This window comes from Ahaetulla prasina, chromosome 3 (assembly GCF_028640845.1).
Source record: "Ahaetulla prasina isolate Xishuangbanna chromosome 3, ASM2864084v1, whole genome shotgun sequence".
Taxonomy (NCBI): Eukaryota; Metazoa; Chordata; class Lepidosauria; order Squamata; family Colubridae; genus Ahaetulla; species Ahaetulla prasina.
In genome coordinates this window covers 862,926-878,702 of record NC_080541.1, presented here as the reverse complement: position 1 = coordinate 878,702, position 15,777 = coordinate 862,926, and the positions used below count along the sequence as shown (strand labels likewise).

Below are 15,777 nucleotides of genomic sequence, written 5' to 3'. Positions count from 1 at the left end.
ACCACTAAACCAAACTGGCTACTTTAATATGTGAAATGGCAATTGAGCACAGAACTAACAACTTCAGGGGGGATTCCCACTCACTGACCCCTAATGCCCTGGGGGAAAAGCCAGGTCCTGAGGGCTTTCATAAGCGTGAGGAGAGTTGGGGCCAGTCACTTTATAATCCCTTGGTAAGACCAATATGGCGTCCAGTTTTGGTAACCACAATATAAAAAAGATGTTGGATAAAATGCAGAGAAAAGCAATAAAGATGATTAGGGGGCTGGAGGCTAAAGCATATGAAGAACAGTTGCAGGAATTAGGTTTATCTAGCTTAATGAAAAGAAGGACCAGAGGTGATATGATAGCAGTCTTCCAATATTTGAGGAGCTGCCCCGGAGAAGAAGGGTTCAATCTATTCTCATAAAGCACTTGAATGCAGAATAAGAAACAAGAAGCAATGGCTATATTGATTGGGTGGGGAGAATAAAGATATTTTCAAGGAGAACATGACGAATCCTTGTGAGGTTGAGAATCTCATGGGTAGAGAAGCAGAGGACCTGTAGAATGAACTCAAAAGAAATCCTTAAGGAGGAATGTGATAAGAGACTGCCAAAGATGGAGAAACAGAAGAAAGCAAACTGGATGCCAAGTGGAACAAACCATGGAAATTGCCAAGAAGGGAAAAGAACAGAAGCCAAAGCGAGGAAAGACAAAAACTCTCAAGAAGGAGCTTCACAGAGTTTCCGAGAGCTATTAGGAGACAAAAAAACGGCTCCTGTAAAGACACCCAGGACAGCAACAGACATGGAAAAACAAGGAAAGTCTTTCAAAAGATCCCTGAACTCAGAAGGGGCTTCCGACTTCAAACTGGCATGTAAAGGCACCAAAGGACAGATAGTCAGCGGCTGAAAGGAGATCCAAGGAAGATGGAAGGAGTGCACAGAATCCCCGAGCAGCAGAGATATCAGTACCCAAGAGAGGCTTCAGAAGATGCTGCCTCTTCCCAAGAACCTCTAAGCCCCAGAAGACCAAGAAAGACCCCTGTCCGGCCATCACCACCAATTCAAAAGGCTACAAGAACCAACAGAGACAGAAACAGCAGCAGCCAAGGTTGTAACTGTGCAGGAAATCTGGAGGAGAGTCCAGATCCGAAGACGAAGAGTACAGGCAGTCCTCGACTTACGACCATAATTGAGCCTAAAATTTATGTGGCTGTGAGATAGCTGTTAAGTGAGTTTTACCCTATTTTAGGACCTTTCTTGCCACACTTAACGTCAGCCACCATGGTTGTTAAGTTAGCAACACGGTTGCTAAGTGAATCGGGCTTCTCCATGGACTTTGCTTGTCAGAAAATTGCAAACGGGGATCCCGAGACCTTCATAAATATGAACTGCTTCCCAAGCGCCTGAATTTTGATCACGTGACCACCGGGACGCTGTGTGAGAAACGGCCCTAAGTCGCTTTTTCTGGTGCAGTTGTAACTTCGACCGGTCACTAAGCGACGTGTGGTATGTCGATGCCCCCGGGCTTGCAGGAGGCTCCTCAGAACAGGGCGCCCAGGCGGGGCATCCCATCCCTCGGGGGCTCCAACGATGCTTCTTCGGGCACCGGAGGCGGAGAAGAGGCGGCTCTGTTGGACGGGAGGGCGCGGGGTCCTCGGAGAGGCCTCCTTCCGCCTCGCCCCGCGATCTTGGGAGGCGGCGGTTCCTCCAGGGGGGCGGCCGGGCGGAGGGCTCCCCTCCCTCCAGGCTAGCGACCAGGCTTGTCGGGCGGGGCGCGCGACTACGGCTCCCGTCGTGCCCCACGGCGGCCGCCGGAAGAGGAGGACGCGCTTCCGGGAAGGTGGCGCGCGGGGCTCCCGCTTCCGGCGGCGCGATGGCGGCGGCGCCGGACTCGGCCTCCGCGGCCGCTGCGCCCGGCGGGCTGGTGGTGCTGGCCTCGGCGCGGGCCTGGGTGCCGCGGCCGCCGCTGGCCGCGTCCTCGCCGGGCGCCCGGGACGCTCAGCGCCTGCTCCGGCTCCAGCTGAGCGCGGCTCCAGGCCCCGAGCGCTTCCGCCTCGGCCTGCGCGGCGGCCCCGACTCGGGCCCTGAGCCGGTGAGGGGGGCAGGGGCGGTGAGGGGGCGGTGAGGGCGAGGACGAGGGCGCCGTCCGGGCGGCTCGAGTGACGCTCCGTCTTGCCTCCCCATCCCCGGCAGAGCCTGGTGGAATACGGCCTGAAGGAGATCTCGTACGAGGCCAAGAGCGGCACCTGCCACGAGCTGAAGGTCCTGGCGCGGCCCGACGACCCGCTGGTCTTCCACTTCGAGGACGAGCAGGAGGCGCAGGCCTGGTGGGCGGTGGTCAGCAGCTCCCTCCGCGAAGTGCACAAAGGTCGGTCGGTCAGGGAGAGGCCCGGCTCGCCCTGCCCTCCGCCCGAGGGGGCCGCCCCGGGAGGCCTCAGGCCGCGGGGGAGCAGATCGCCTTCAGAACGAAAGGAGGCCTGCGGAAGCCACCCTCAAAGGCGGAATATGGGGGGCGGTGTCTGCGTCGAGGTCAGATAGCTGCTCCCGCCTGAGGAGGTTTCGTTTCCTGCTGTCCCGGCTGCCTCCGCGGAGCAAAGCCCTGTTGGTATCTGAGGTTTGGGGCTTCCAGTTTGTCCAAGGCAGAAGCTGAAGCCGAATTCTGCCGCTGGAGGCGGAGGAGGCGCTTATCTTAGCGACCTGTTGGATTTTCAGGGTGTCTTCAGTGGGAAAAACAGTTGTTGCCAGAAACAGTCTCCATTCCACCTGCTTGTTTAAGGGGAGGGGATTTGCTCTATTCTTTGTTTGAATTAGTTCAATTCAAACTGTTGGGGGAGGGTGTTTCTCTGAAAGACTTGTGGCTGTTTGTGCCAGTTGCCAGGGCCTGTCTGCTCTCTCACCAAAAAGCCTGTGTTTCTCCAAAATATATATATATATATGCTTTTTCTCTCCAGCTCCAGAAGGAACCAATGGGCTCACCGGACGGCCCTCTTCCCAGCCTGTGGCTGCCTCTCTTCCTTTGGAGACTGCAAAGAAAGGTCAATCCATGCCGCCACCTAATAGCCTGGCAACAAGTGAACTGGGTACTACTTATCCGTTATAGGTTGTCAGACTGTTCAGGATAATTAAACTGAAATATATGCAGTGGTGCCAAATTTTGGAAACAGAAAAAATGTGTCTGTTTTAAACTGTCAGCAGTTCTTACTTTGCTAGGTCTCTTGGCAGCTCTCGATATCTTTTTTTTTTAATTTGCATTTATATCCCGCCATTCTCCGAAGACTCAGGGCGGCTTACACTATGTTAGCAAAAGTCTTCATTCTATTTGTATATTTATATACAAAGTCAACTTAAAATCTTCACCTTTTGTGATTTGTCTGCAAGGGTTCAGGGTCGTTGGGAGGAGCAGGTTGACCGTCTGCCCCTTTTTATTTAATATAGTGGTCACCAACTGGTGGTCCGTGGACCACTGGTGGTCCGCGAGAAAATTTTAGTGATCCACAGAAAAATTATTTGCATTTTTTATATTGCACTAAATTAGGGGTCCTCAAACTACGGCCCCTGGGCCAGATACATGCAATGAATGTTTGTGTAGCTGCAGAGAGTCTCCTCCATCGGGGTCTTTTTGTGTGGGTTGGAGGGGGGGGAGAAATTCCAACATGGGATCCATTTCAGCCTCCTGGTGTGGGGCTTTGGCCGAAGGCCGGAGGGAAGTGCAGTGGGTGGCAAAGAGCCAGAGGGCCTTGTTCCAGTGGGACTGCATCATGGTCTGGAACTGGCTGACCATCTCAGCCTGCTGAGCCTCCAAATGCCAGTACCTGTCCTTGCACTCCCACAGGTCTTCCCTCTGCTTGGAAAGCCTATGCTCCTAGTCCTCAGTGAGGTGCTTCAGCTGAGCCTCCTCGGCCAGATCCAATTTGAACTGAGCTGTTTTGCCAACTGCTTAGTGGTGGCTGCTTAGCTCCAACAACTGCTTCCTGTTGGGGCCCTAAGGAGCCTGGGTGGACAGGCGAGGAGTGGCTGGGAGGGGAGGGGCGAGTAGAAGCCGGCAAGGCGCCCCTTAACTTGAGTGAAATCGAGTTGGCCACACCCACCCAGTCACACGACTACCTAGCCACGCCCACCCAGCTTGTCATTAGGCAGATCATATTAGTGGTCCGCGGGATTTAAAATTATGAATTTATTGGTCCCTGAGGTCCGAAAGGTTGGTGACGCCTGAATTAATACATGCACCTGGGGGTGAATTTGGCAGTTTGGGGCCCAGTATCATCAATATGCAGATGATACCCAGACTGAATGAAGATACAGGACTTATGACTGCACTTGAGCCCAAAATTTCTATTGTTAAGTGAATTTTGCCCCATTTTATGACCTTTCATGCCACAGACGCTAAGTGACAACTGCAGTTTAGCCAGTAACATGGTTGTTAAATGAATCTGGCTTCTGCACCGACTGCTTGCCAGGAGGTCGCAAAAGGGGATCATTGCAATGGTCGTAAATATGAGTTAATTGGCAAACTTTTGAAATAGGATCACATGACCATGGGGATGCTGCAATGGTCATTAGTCACTTTTTTTAGTGCCTTTGTAACTTCAAAAAGTCACTAAACAAATGGTTGTGTGTTAAGGATAACCTGTACAGCAGAAGTTTGTAAGGTCTCAGTGGAAAGAAACACTGAGGCTTAATTTAACTAAGGCTTAATCGAGAGTGTTTAATTCTGAAACTGATCCCGGTGATTAACCCAGAAACTAATTCTTTGAGAGAGCTAGACCAAGGTAGTATTTGTCTGATCTCGAGATTCTCTGGGAATTATAGTTCCTGCTGGGTCAATACTTGGAACTGTGGTCAGGAGAGCCATTGGCCAGTTTTAACTAGTGAAATTTTTCAGGGCAATGAAGGCATTACTTGGCTGCATTGACTGGGACTCTGCCTTGGATGTGTGGCCTCTGAGGAAGCAGTGAGAGGGCTACCTAGATGATCTTCTGCCACCTGGGAAGTTCACCCATGCCCACTGAGGACAATGGAAGCTATCACTGCCCCATTATTGGAGGGGGAGTTTCCAGCAGCTTTGAAAGAAGCTGTGATTCTTTCCCTCCTGATAAGATCCTCCCTGAATCCATTGGTGTTGGATAAACTATTATCTAGTCACCAAACATTTGAGAAAATAGCAATAGCACTTATATACCACTTCACAGGGTTTCACAGCCCTCTCTAAGCGGTTTGCAGAGTTAGCCTCTTGCCCCCAACAATCTGGGTCCCCATTTTACCCACCTCGGAAGGATGGAAGGCTGAGTCAACCTTGAGACTGGTGAGATTTGAACTGCCACATTGCAGGCAGCTGGAAGGCAGCAGAAGTAGCCTGCAGTACTGCACCCTAACCACTGTGCCACCTACACCGAGAATGTACTTTGAGACACTGGGGGCATCTTCAGTATAGTATGGAGAAATCATTCGTTTATTATTTAGATTTACAGGACCACCAACCACACTTAGAAAGCACATTTTCTACTAGGAAGTTTTTTTTTAAAAAAAATCTGTAAACTACCATTAAAATTCATGAGCTACAGCTCACTTCATCAAATGTACAGAGTAGCTACCAGTTTCCTTCTGATTTTGGGCTACCATAGACTAACATGACTTTCTTCCTGGGCACATATAAATTAAAAACAGACACAACGTCTCAAATCAAACCATAGAGAACTGTAAACTTTATTTAAACCACATGATGTGTATCGAACTCTGTTCAAGTGGGACTCAGGTAAGAGACTGAGACAGCATTGGTCCCTCTCACGGTTTTGCAGAGGTTCCACGCCTCCTCCAGCACGTGGGCTCCATCAATTGCAATGGGGAAGAGAGGTGGTTTTGGTGGTCCTGATATTAAAGGGGTTCCATGGGGGTCAGCCCACTCCGGTTTGGGGTTCAGTATCATCGGTAAGCAGGTGACACATGACTTTACATCCCCACTCTGAACTGTCTGGGGCCTGGAGGCTGTCGGGGTCTGGATGAGGGTAGAACGGGCTGAAACTGAACCCTGATAAGACGGAAGTACTGCTTGGCCATTAAGGCTCGCCACTCGCACCCATATTACCTCTGGGTGATCACAAGCTCTCCCGAAGGAAGATGTTGTACCCTCTGGATTCTCCGCTGCTGCTGGAACAGGGATGGAAACCGTGGCTCAGGAACATTTGCCCACCTTTGGGTGAAACCCCAGGTGTTTGGACCACCACCCTGCACTTTACCTGAAGCTAAAGACCCCTTGGATGCTTAAAGAAACAGAGTCTGTGGGCTGGCTGGGTCCCATTACCGGGAATGTATTGTGCATATCCATCAGGCCCTGCACTGGCTGCAGTTAGCATCCAGGTGCAATTTAAGGTCATCTTTTTTACCTTTATAGCTTGGCTTTCACCTGAATGGTCCCAACCTATTAAATCATCCAGGGAAAAGCTGCTTCTGGTTCCCAATCCTGCAGGTGATATAAAGGGAGCTGGAGGCAGCAACAGTTCATTAGTACGGTCATCCTGGATAGTTCAGGCTGGTCCAAGAGGACCCTTGAGGAAAAGGTTGAAGATGCAGCTATTCTGGAGAGGGTTGGAACCTTTTTATGGCTCATCTTTTCTTTTTCTTTTTCTCTTTATTTCCCTGTTACGATTTTTTTTTAGTTCACCAAGGATGCTTAATATTTGCTTTCTACAATGTGAGCAGGGTACAAGCCAAAACTAGAGTAAATAAATGATAGTCTCCTCCTTGCTTCCTCAGAAGACTTGGTGCTCCATCTTTCTGCAGCCATCGAACTGGGAAACGAGGAGGAGGCCATGCGGTGTGCTTCCTTGCTTGCGCAGCAGCACACCGCTCTGCGCATCCAGCTGAGGGAGTCCTGCTATCCTGCCAGTCAGATCAGGTGAGTCAGAAGAGAGGGAGGCCTCTGGTCGGGCTCCTGTCCTTCACTTTGCAGGTGGCACCTCTTTAACTGAGCTCTGCTTCCTCTCAGCATGAAGGTGCACGTGGAAGACGCCTCCTGTTCTGCCAGCATCACAGCCCGGGTCCACACGCACACCACAATCGCTGCTCTCAGGCACCAGGTACTCAGCTAGCTTCATCTTCCCTCCAGGCCAGCCTCTGGAAAGGGGGCATTGGGCACAGTTGTGGGGCAATGCTTGATTGATGGTCCAGCAAAGCGTGCTTAGGAGGATTGCTTAGACACTGGAGCTGACCCCATGTGCCCACCTGCTTTGCCCACCAGGTCTTTCAGGATTATGGATTCCACCCCACTGTCCAGCGCTGGATTATTGGGCAATGCTTGTGTGTGGACAACCGAACGGTTGGGTCCTATGGAATCCGGAAGGATGGCGATACGGCTTTTCTCTATTTGCTCTCAGCGAAGGGAGCCAACCTCTCCGAGCAGCGTTACAAAGAGGACAAAGACTGGGTGGTGCTCCAGCCACCCTCCTCAGCGATCCCTGGCAGCTCTGACGGCAGGCACAAAAGCAGCGCCAGTTCTTTGCCGAAGAAAGGTGAGCTGGGGAAACATATCCTCCCACCCGCCTTATGACTTAGGAGGAAGTTCATGCGCCACTGCTGGCCTTGATTTCCTGCTTGGAAGGGGTGGCTAAGCTGATCCCAGTGCTTTTCTGCCCACAGGTGGGAAAGACCTCAACAGGAAGTCAGATGTTGGGGAGATCACTCGCTTCCTGGACTCTGTGCATATGAGTAAAATTCTTCCGTGTCGCACTCAATCCCCCACGATCCCAGCTGCTCCTCCCCCTTCTGTGCAGGTAAGTTGACAGCATGGCAGGAGTTGGCTCCCCTGAGTCAGCTGACCGGAGCCCTGCCCATACGCCCTGCACTCCCATGGGCAGCCTCGACTCATCACTGCCTGGCAGTTGGCACTGAGGCAGGGCTTCCTCTCTCCTTCACCCAGGCCGGCTGGTCATGTCCCACCTGCACGTTCATCAACAAGCCCACCCGCCCTGGCTGCGAAATGTGCAGCACTGACCGCCCTGCTGGTTACGTGGTTCCTGTGAGCTACCGGCCAGACGATGTGGAACTGTGGCGGATCCAGCAGGAGAAGGAGGGCATCCTGCAGTACCAGAAGGTAGGCCGTTTGCGGTGGGAGTGAGAGAATTGTGGGGGGGGGCTCCTTCTCTTTACTGCAATCATTTTGTTGCACTGTTAGAGTTGGCAACCTGCCTCTGCCTGGGCTCAGGACTTTCACCCTCTTGAGGTGTGTCTTGCTGAATCAGCTCCCACTCGGCCTGGAAGAGGCTGCAGATCTGCAAATGCAGGGCTGTTCTTTTTAAAATGCAGAATTTCAAAACTTTAAATTACAGATTTAGAATTTATTTAATATATTTCCCCAATGCACTGATTGCCCAGCTCCAGAGGGAGGGTTTGCAAACCTGGGAGCGCTTCCCAGCCCTCTCCAGTGGGAGGGTAAACAGCATGGGTGGCCCACAGCCCCCCCCCCCACGTCTTCAGAAGGGCCTCCCCTTATGCAAATCTTAATGTCTGCAGCTTTCTTCCCGGGAGCAGCATCGGCTCTGCCGTGCACAGTTTGTCACAATCGGTTTCCACCCCAAATACCATTGTGTCTGGGGAGCAACTGCAACCGGTCCAGGCTTTTCTCCCTGCTAGCATCCCAGGAGGCAGCTTCTAGCCCCCTTTCAGGGACAGTCCACAGAGGACCCGGGGGGAGGATGGGTTGGGATGTCAGCCAGGGTGGGCATGGTTGCCTGGTTCGACAGGCTCAGGAAGAGGTGTAGCACCCAGGCGGCCATGGCAGCCAGGGGAGGTGAAGGCTCCGTGGTGGGGAAGGAGGGCTGAGCCAGCCGGTTTCAGGTGTTGGGACTGCACAGAACTCGGGACTCCTTGCATGACTCGTCAGCACCAATGTAGATGAATGTTGTGTATTATTAAAGCTTTCTGTGTAGAATTAGAAATGCCATATACACTTTGTCTTTTTATAAGTCCTGTTGCTTTTATAAAAGTGACCTTTCCCATTTGTGTTACACTTTTGTAGAAGCCTTCTACTTGTTTTTTATTTTTACTTCTCTGCGGCATCCTATACCCTGCAAGAATTTCTCCATCTTTTGAGGCTTCCAGGGTGATTGTGGCCCCCGACCAGGCTTGCAGGGAGGGGGTGAAAAGCGAGGGGGAGGCAGCGGTTCGCATGCCCTTGATGACTCTCTTCTCTTCTTTCTTTTTTCTCTTGTGGCAGGAAAAGGGAAGGAGAGAAGACAGTCCAGCCGTGCCCTATGCCCACAACCTTGGGCCCCTGGACGAATTCATCCATCTCTCCTCAGAGTTCTCGTAGCTGCACTCGCAGCCCTGCCCAGCTCCTCTGGCACGACAGGCTCTTGCCACGACTAAGGCAGGCAGCAGAGCCCTCCTTTGAGAGAGAGAAACGGGCATGGCCCCGAGGAGGGGGGCTAAGCTTGGCCCTTTACCTAAAGATTCAGGCCAGGGTTGCTGTCCCCTGTTGGGATTGGGAACTTACTGGGGGGTGGAGTTACAGCCAAAGGAAGCGGGAGGACGGGCCTCTTCTCCATCTGGTTCCCTCTCTGGGGCGGAGATTGAGAGGGCCAGAGGGTGGAGCAGGCCAGAGCAGCAAGGGTGGTTCTGGGTGGAGGGCTACTCTGGCTTTGGTTGAAGGTCCTCCCTGCCCCCCTCCCCAACTGCCTTGTGGAGATGCTGGGCAGGGAGCTTTAACAGGCCGGTCTCTGCACCCAGAGCAGCCCCACCCAAGGAGCAGCCTGATGATTAGGCTGTGTGGGGTGTGAGAGAGATGCTGGAAACAAAGGTGCCCCATTGAATTCTTCCAGTCCCCTGTGTGGGTGGCGCTTCAGAAGTTACAAGGTTGTCCTTTGGCCAGGTTTCTTGGCAGGAGACACATTGGCTGGGAGCCAGTGGCCCACTGGGGCCAGGCGTTACTGAGTGCCCCAAGCTGGGGAGCGCCCAGAGTAGGAGACCTTTTTTTGGGGTGCTTGGGCCCAGCCTGCCTGCCAATGAGCATCAGCAGAGTGATGAATTCTAGAGAACAAGCGGCTTCCAAGTCCTTCACTAAACATGGCTTTGGGTACCGTTCTGAGATGGGTTAATTTCTGCATCTTGCATTTGAACATTTGAAGTTTTGAAATGGAGACCTTGTTGCATTAAAAGATGACTTTGGGCCAGGTGGCCCATCCTGTGAATCTGTGTTGCTTTCTTGACTGAGCCGGGGAGGGGGAGATTACATCCTCCCCCCCCAACGACCGCTTTGTGTGTGGTGCTGCTGGTGGTGGGGAATCCTTGTGTGAAATTCCCTCTGGAGAATGTCTGGGGAGCAAAGAGGAGCCTCCCTGTGAGAGGAGCCACACTGGGTTGCCCACTGGAGCTTGAAAGGTCCCTCCCTCCCTCCCTCCCTCGCAGCTGGCATCACCCAAGGGAATCGCGTGTCTTGTTTTGGTAGCTGGGCTCCTGTGCGGGGCTCCATCTGCACCTATTGGGGCAGAAGGGGAATGAAGTGGGGAGAGGAAGGGTGGAGCCCCTCCAGCCCCCCCCCCCCCAAAAAAAACCCCAGAGTCCCTTGATCACAGCTCCTGAATCAACACGTGGCTTTCTCTTGTGGGTACCAGGTTCATGAAGTCTCCGAGTCCTTTCTCCTCTTCTGCAGAAATAAAACCTCCCAGAGTGGCTGAGAATCGGACAGCAGATAAATTTGATGTTATAGTTGTTGTACAACACCTGAGGAAAGAGGTGTGGAGAGCTGCCTTCCCAAGAAATGGATCTCTGGTTTTGATTGTCAACAAGGATGGTGTTGACACCGTCTTTGTTTTCTGTGCGCGCGCCCCCACCGTTCCCTGGGTTTACAGGCTAGGATGTAATCTGTGTTTCACAGCCAAATGGCACGTGTACAGGAGCTTCTGCACTGTCTGAAAGATGCTTCTGAGTAGACCAGCCTGGCCTTGGGGAGCAAAATGCAAGCGGGGGGAGCATCGGTTCTCAGTCGCTGTGCAGGTTGAGCCCTTCTGAACGGTCCTGAGCTGCCAGGGGCCCAGGAAGAGGCTACAGCTAGCACTGGCAGGAAGAACAGCTGCTTGGCTTCCTGTAGTTCTCAAAATATAAGCGATCCTATTACTTTTTAAAATATGGGTATTCTGCAGGAAAACACGCATTTTTTAAGAATGGAAAGCCTGCAGTAGCAATATATGAAACCCCTCAATCCAAAGAGATGGCTCCAGAGCCAGGAGAGTCAATTGCAAGGATCCGCTTGCTCTGGGAGACGTTTATCCTGCTTGACTTCAGATCAGTTCAAGATTCGTCTGTTGAGCCACTGGATGAGCCCAGCCTTCGCCAGCAAAGCCGGAGTCCTAGACAAACCATACCTTGTCAATGCCATATGATCACACTTACCGAATTAGGTCACCCATCCACTGGGATCGGCAACATCCAGACCACAATTGGCTTGTTTGACCCAGCAAAGACAGTAATTATTGTGCACCCAAAAGAGTTCAAGGATGGCAACTACAGGATGTGAAAGCCCTTGGAGCACATCTTGAACCTGCTTTCTCTGCCAGAAATGGGAGCTTGGGAATATTTTGCATAAACACTGCGACTTCACCATTTCTTTCCACGGAAAGGGAGGCCATCCACTGAAGGTCTGGTCAACCTTCTGGTGCCCAGGAACAAGTTTTTCTAGATCAGAGGGCCTTTCCCATTGAGGTTTTGAGGCTGAAGGCTTCCCTGGCGTCAGTCATGAAGTGTGCCAGGGTGACAAACCCTTTGCGGAGGGAAATCCTGGACCTTCGGGGTCAAGGGGCTGCCTGGGGAAAGAGCTCTTGCCTGACTCGTATCAAGACTTGCACTGGGGGCAGCCATTGGAGATGGGTTTATTTATTTATTTATTACATTTGTATACCGCCCTTCTCCCGAAGGACTCAGGGCGGTTAACAGCCAGTTAAAAATACAATAAATACACATTAAAAACAGACTAAAAATTTGTATAAATAGTGGCCAAAATATTAAAAAACTAAATAATGCAAAAAACTAAAACCCCATTTAAAATTACTTAATCAGGCTAGCCCAGCTCGATGAAATAAAAGAGTCTTCAGCTCACGGCGGAAGGTCCGAAGGTCAGGGAGTTGGATTCCGCTCTGGGGCATAATGGGGGCCAGGCAGCTGTGTCCTGATATGTATATTTTATTGAGCGTTCTCATTTCGGTGCTCCTATCTGGACCTCAGCTGCCTCGGGTTAGCGTTAAAGGGAGGGAGTGGGTTGGAAAGGTGACTGATAAATAAGCAGCTCTTAAAATAATGCAGCGTCTTCGTCCTCTCAAGGGTGGGAGGGAAGATTTAATCTGTGAAGCTGCTTCAGAAAAACCCGGGACCCCTTCTTTCCTCACTGCTTGCAAAGAAGGGCACCCCCCTCAAGGGCAGAGACTCTGGCCAGACTGGGCTGTGAATGCTGTAGACCCCACTGGCAAAATCTTTTGCCTCATAGCATCCGGCGGGTACGGTGCCAGAGGGGCAGAGAGACAGACAGGTCAGCAGGGACACACTGCAGGAGGATGGCCTGCGGGGGGGTTGGTGATGGACAGCAAGGGCTGAAGTGCCCTCAAGGGTGGCTCCACTATCTTTCCGGCAGCTTCAGCTGCCAAGGCCACGTTTCTCAGCCGTGCTGCCCTCACCCTGTGCCCTCGCAATGCCTTCCATGCCAGAGGGCTGAGAAGCAGAGCTGATGCACAGTGGACATTTCACGTAGCTGTGCTAAGAACGTTTCCGGGGGTTCCGCTCTGAGCCCTGTCAAAGCTGGTGCCTTCATCCCACCTACCTTTCACCAACCTCGGGCTCTGCCTCTCGGGCCTCTGTCTAGCTCCCAAAGGGCCTCCGGGACCCCTTTGCTGCCAGCTGCCGAGCCCAGCTTCCTGCCCTTCCTCCTGCAGGCCCTGGAGCAGGAGCGGATGCAGAATTTCCAGCAGCTGTGCCAGCTGGAGGAAGAAGCCCTGGTGCCCAACCAGCAGGAGATGGAGTGCCGGATCTGCTACCTGAAGGTGGAGCCGGGCAACGGGGTGCTGCTGAGGGAGTGTCTGCACAGCTTCTGCAGGTGAGGTGCCTCACCTGGAGGAGGAGGAGGAGGAGTGAGGAGGCATGGCTGGGCCTCCCCTCTAGCCGCTCTCTGAGCTGCCCTCTCCTGCAGAGACTGCCTGCGCCAGCTGGTCAACTGCAGCCAGGACCCCCAAGTGTCCTGTCCCTTTCGGGACGATTCCTACGCCTGCACCAGCCACCTCCAAGACAGGGAGATACGGGCGGTGAGTCCCAACTGGGGAGCTGCCAGGGGAGCCCTGCCTTGGGAGGAGGGCCTGAGAGAACCCGTGGAGGGGGAAGCTGCCCCTGCTCTCGGCAGAGCTCTGAGCCAGCCCTCCCCTCCTCTCCCCTGCAGCTGGTGACCTGGGCTGAGTACGAGCGCTTCCTGGAGCGGCGGCTGGCGGTAGCTGAGAGCCGGGCGCAGAACAGCTACCACTGCCGGACGGCCGACTGCCTTGGATGGTGTGTTTATGAGGACGACGTAAATGAGTTCCGTTGCCCCATTTGCTGGGCTCTGAACTGCCTCGTCTGCAAGGTGGGCCCAGTGGATAATGCCTCAGACACCCCCACATCTTCGCTTGGCCTGGGAGCGAGACTCAGTGGGGGGAACGCTGGCAGGAAAGAGGAGGGGGCACCCTGAATTTGCACCCTTCAGCTGCCCCTGCTGCCCTTTCTAGACTCCTGCTACGAGACCGACAGCCGGAAACACGAATCCCCCTTTCGTTCTTCCCTGTTCCTCCTCCTATGGCAAGGAAGGCCGGCTCCTAAAGCCCTAGATCCAAGACAGTGGAACCAGGCAGAGTTGTGGCCCTCTGTCCAGCAGAGCAGTGCCCTGATGGAGGAGCCCACCTGAAGCTTGCTGGCCAGCTGCCACTGAAAGCAGGGGCCAGCTGTTTGCCTGCTGTCCGGGGGGGGGAGTGGGGGCGAGAAGGGGCCTTGCAGAGTGGAAGGACCCAGCCTGAAGCTGCCTCTGCCCACAGGCCATCCACGAGGGCATGAACTGCAAGCAGTACCAGGACAAGTTAAAGTCCCAGGCTCACAACGATGCTGCTGCCCGTGAGACTAACAACATGCTGAAGGTGAGACCAGCTCCTTCACCAAAAAAGGCAACCCCTCCCTGGTGTGCACCCAGCCCTCCCTCCCCCCTTGCATTACGGAGCCTATGTCTTTCGAGCGACTGACCGTGTCGTCTGTCCCGGCAGATGCTAGTGCAGCTGGGGGAGGCCATGCATTGCCCCGCGTGCCACATCGTAGTGCAGAAGAAGGGCGGTTGCGACTGGATCAGATGCCCCGTCTGCCAGACAGAGATCTGCTGGGTGACCAAGGGGCCACGCTGGGGGCCAGGGGTAAGTGTCCTCAGGGGCAGGGAGAAGGCAAGGAGGTCCAGCCCCACTTCCCAAGGTCTGCCTGCTGGAGAGGTGGCTAAGGAAGGACATTCCCAGAGAACAGGCCAGGCTCCCTCGACATGTGCTTCCTTAGCCCCCTCCCCATCTGGCTCCTGCCTGCACTGCCCTTGGGCCTGGCTGTCCTCAGGAAGCCCGCAGGGGTCCTGCTTTGTTTCGGCTGTGTGGAATTCTTGTAACAATTGGCCATTTCCACATTTTAAAAGGCAGGACTGTGTGTATGTGCGCACCTGCAAACTTGAGGAACAGAGCAAGGACAAGAGCAGCCCAGGAGGCAGCCTCCTCGGGAGCTGCACCTTGGCCAGCAGGTCCTCTGGCCCCCTGCCCAAACAGGCTTCTGGGAAGAGCTGCCGCATCCAGCCCTCCCCTGGACAGCCTAGGAATTAGGGAGCCAAGCAGGGGCTCTGGCTCTGGCTTTAGATCTCCCGAGTTGCTTTCTGGCCCCCCCTCAAAGGCTGGCGGGGCCCGATGCCACCTGGCTTTTTTCAGCCAATTGCCAAAGCATCTCTCATCTGAGCCCCATCAGATCACCTGCCCCAAGCTAGGCAGGGGCTGGGATGCCCAAGACTCGGGAAGACGGCAGGCTCTGGAAAAGCACCGAGCCTGAGAGTCTCCCAGGGAGGCAGCCGCAGTAACCACCAAAGGGGCTGCGGGGGAAGCTGGTGGGGTCCAACTCACCAGTCATAGAGGGGCAGCAGGAGGCTGGAAAGGGGGGGTCACCCCACTCACCCCTTTCTTGCAGGGCCATGGTGACATCAGCGGGGGCTGCCGGTGCAACGTGAATGGAGAGAGATGCCACCGGCTGTGCCAGAACTGTCACTGAGCACTTGGCAAGAGGAAGCGGGCAGGCAGACTTCCACCCCACCCCACCCCCACCCCCGCATCTCAAGAGCTCCACTGGGGTCAAGCCTGCTTTTTTAGGGGGGAGGGGGTGTTTCCCTACTTAGCTCTCCCTCCTTTTTCTGCATCCTGCACTTCTAACTGCGACGGGTAAAAACATGTGACTCTGTGCAGCTCTGGTAGATGCTGCGGTGCCAGCCCAGGGCCTGAGGCTCTGCACCCAGCTTGAAAGGCAGCAACCCAGGGACGTCTGCTTTCTGACTTCACTTGCCGCGGAGGAGTCAGAAAACAGGTGGGTCTCTCCCTCCCTCAAATTACTTGATTCCAAAGGTACCCCACCCCCACCCCACCCGACCCGGCTTTATCTGACACTTCTGGGCAACCAAGGCACAACTATTAGAGACTCCTGCTCTATGTTGCTGCACAGGGGGGAGAGAACCTTCCCAATAAAAGGAAACCACGCCAGCCTTGAACGGGTGATTCTTTTCAGGGCC

General features: G+C 53.9%; 1 protein-coding gene across 5 annotated transcripts; it reads left to right on the top strand.

Moving 5' to 3' along the window:
- Positions 1-1,443: 1,443 nt before the first annotated feature.
- On the top strand, positions 1,444-15,750 carry SHARPIN (SHANK associated RH domain interactor). Of its 5 annotated transcripts, none has more exons than XM_058179070.1 (14): positions 1,444-2,079; positions 2,181-2,355; positions 2,939-3,067; positions 6,738-6,879; positions 6,970-7,060; positions 7,222-7,492; positions 7,620-7,753; positions 7,900-8,073; positions 12,899-13,059; positions 13,153-13,264; positions 13,396-13,575; positions 14,021-14,119; positions 14,243-14,386; positions 15,186-15,750. In XM_058179070.1, the coding sequence occupies exons 1-14, from the start codon at positions 1,861-1,863 to the stop codon at positions 15,264-15,266; spliced, it is 2,112 nt and encodes a 703-aa protein (XP_058035053.1). In that variant the 5' UTR covers positions 1,444-1,860; the 3' UTR covers positions 15,267-15,750. The 5 variants fall into 5 exon arrangements, with proteins under 5 accessions (XP_058035053.1, XP_058035050.1, XP_058035048.1 ...); XM_058179067.1 differs by having other exon boundaries at positions 1,815-2,079; positions 2,939-3,022; positions 6,741-6,879; XM_058179065.1 differs by having other exon boundaries at positions 1,815-2,079; positions 6,741-6,879.
- The last annotated feature ends 27 nt before the right edge of the window (positions 15,751-15,777 follow it).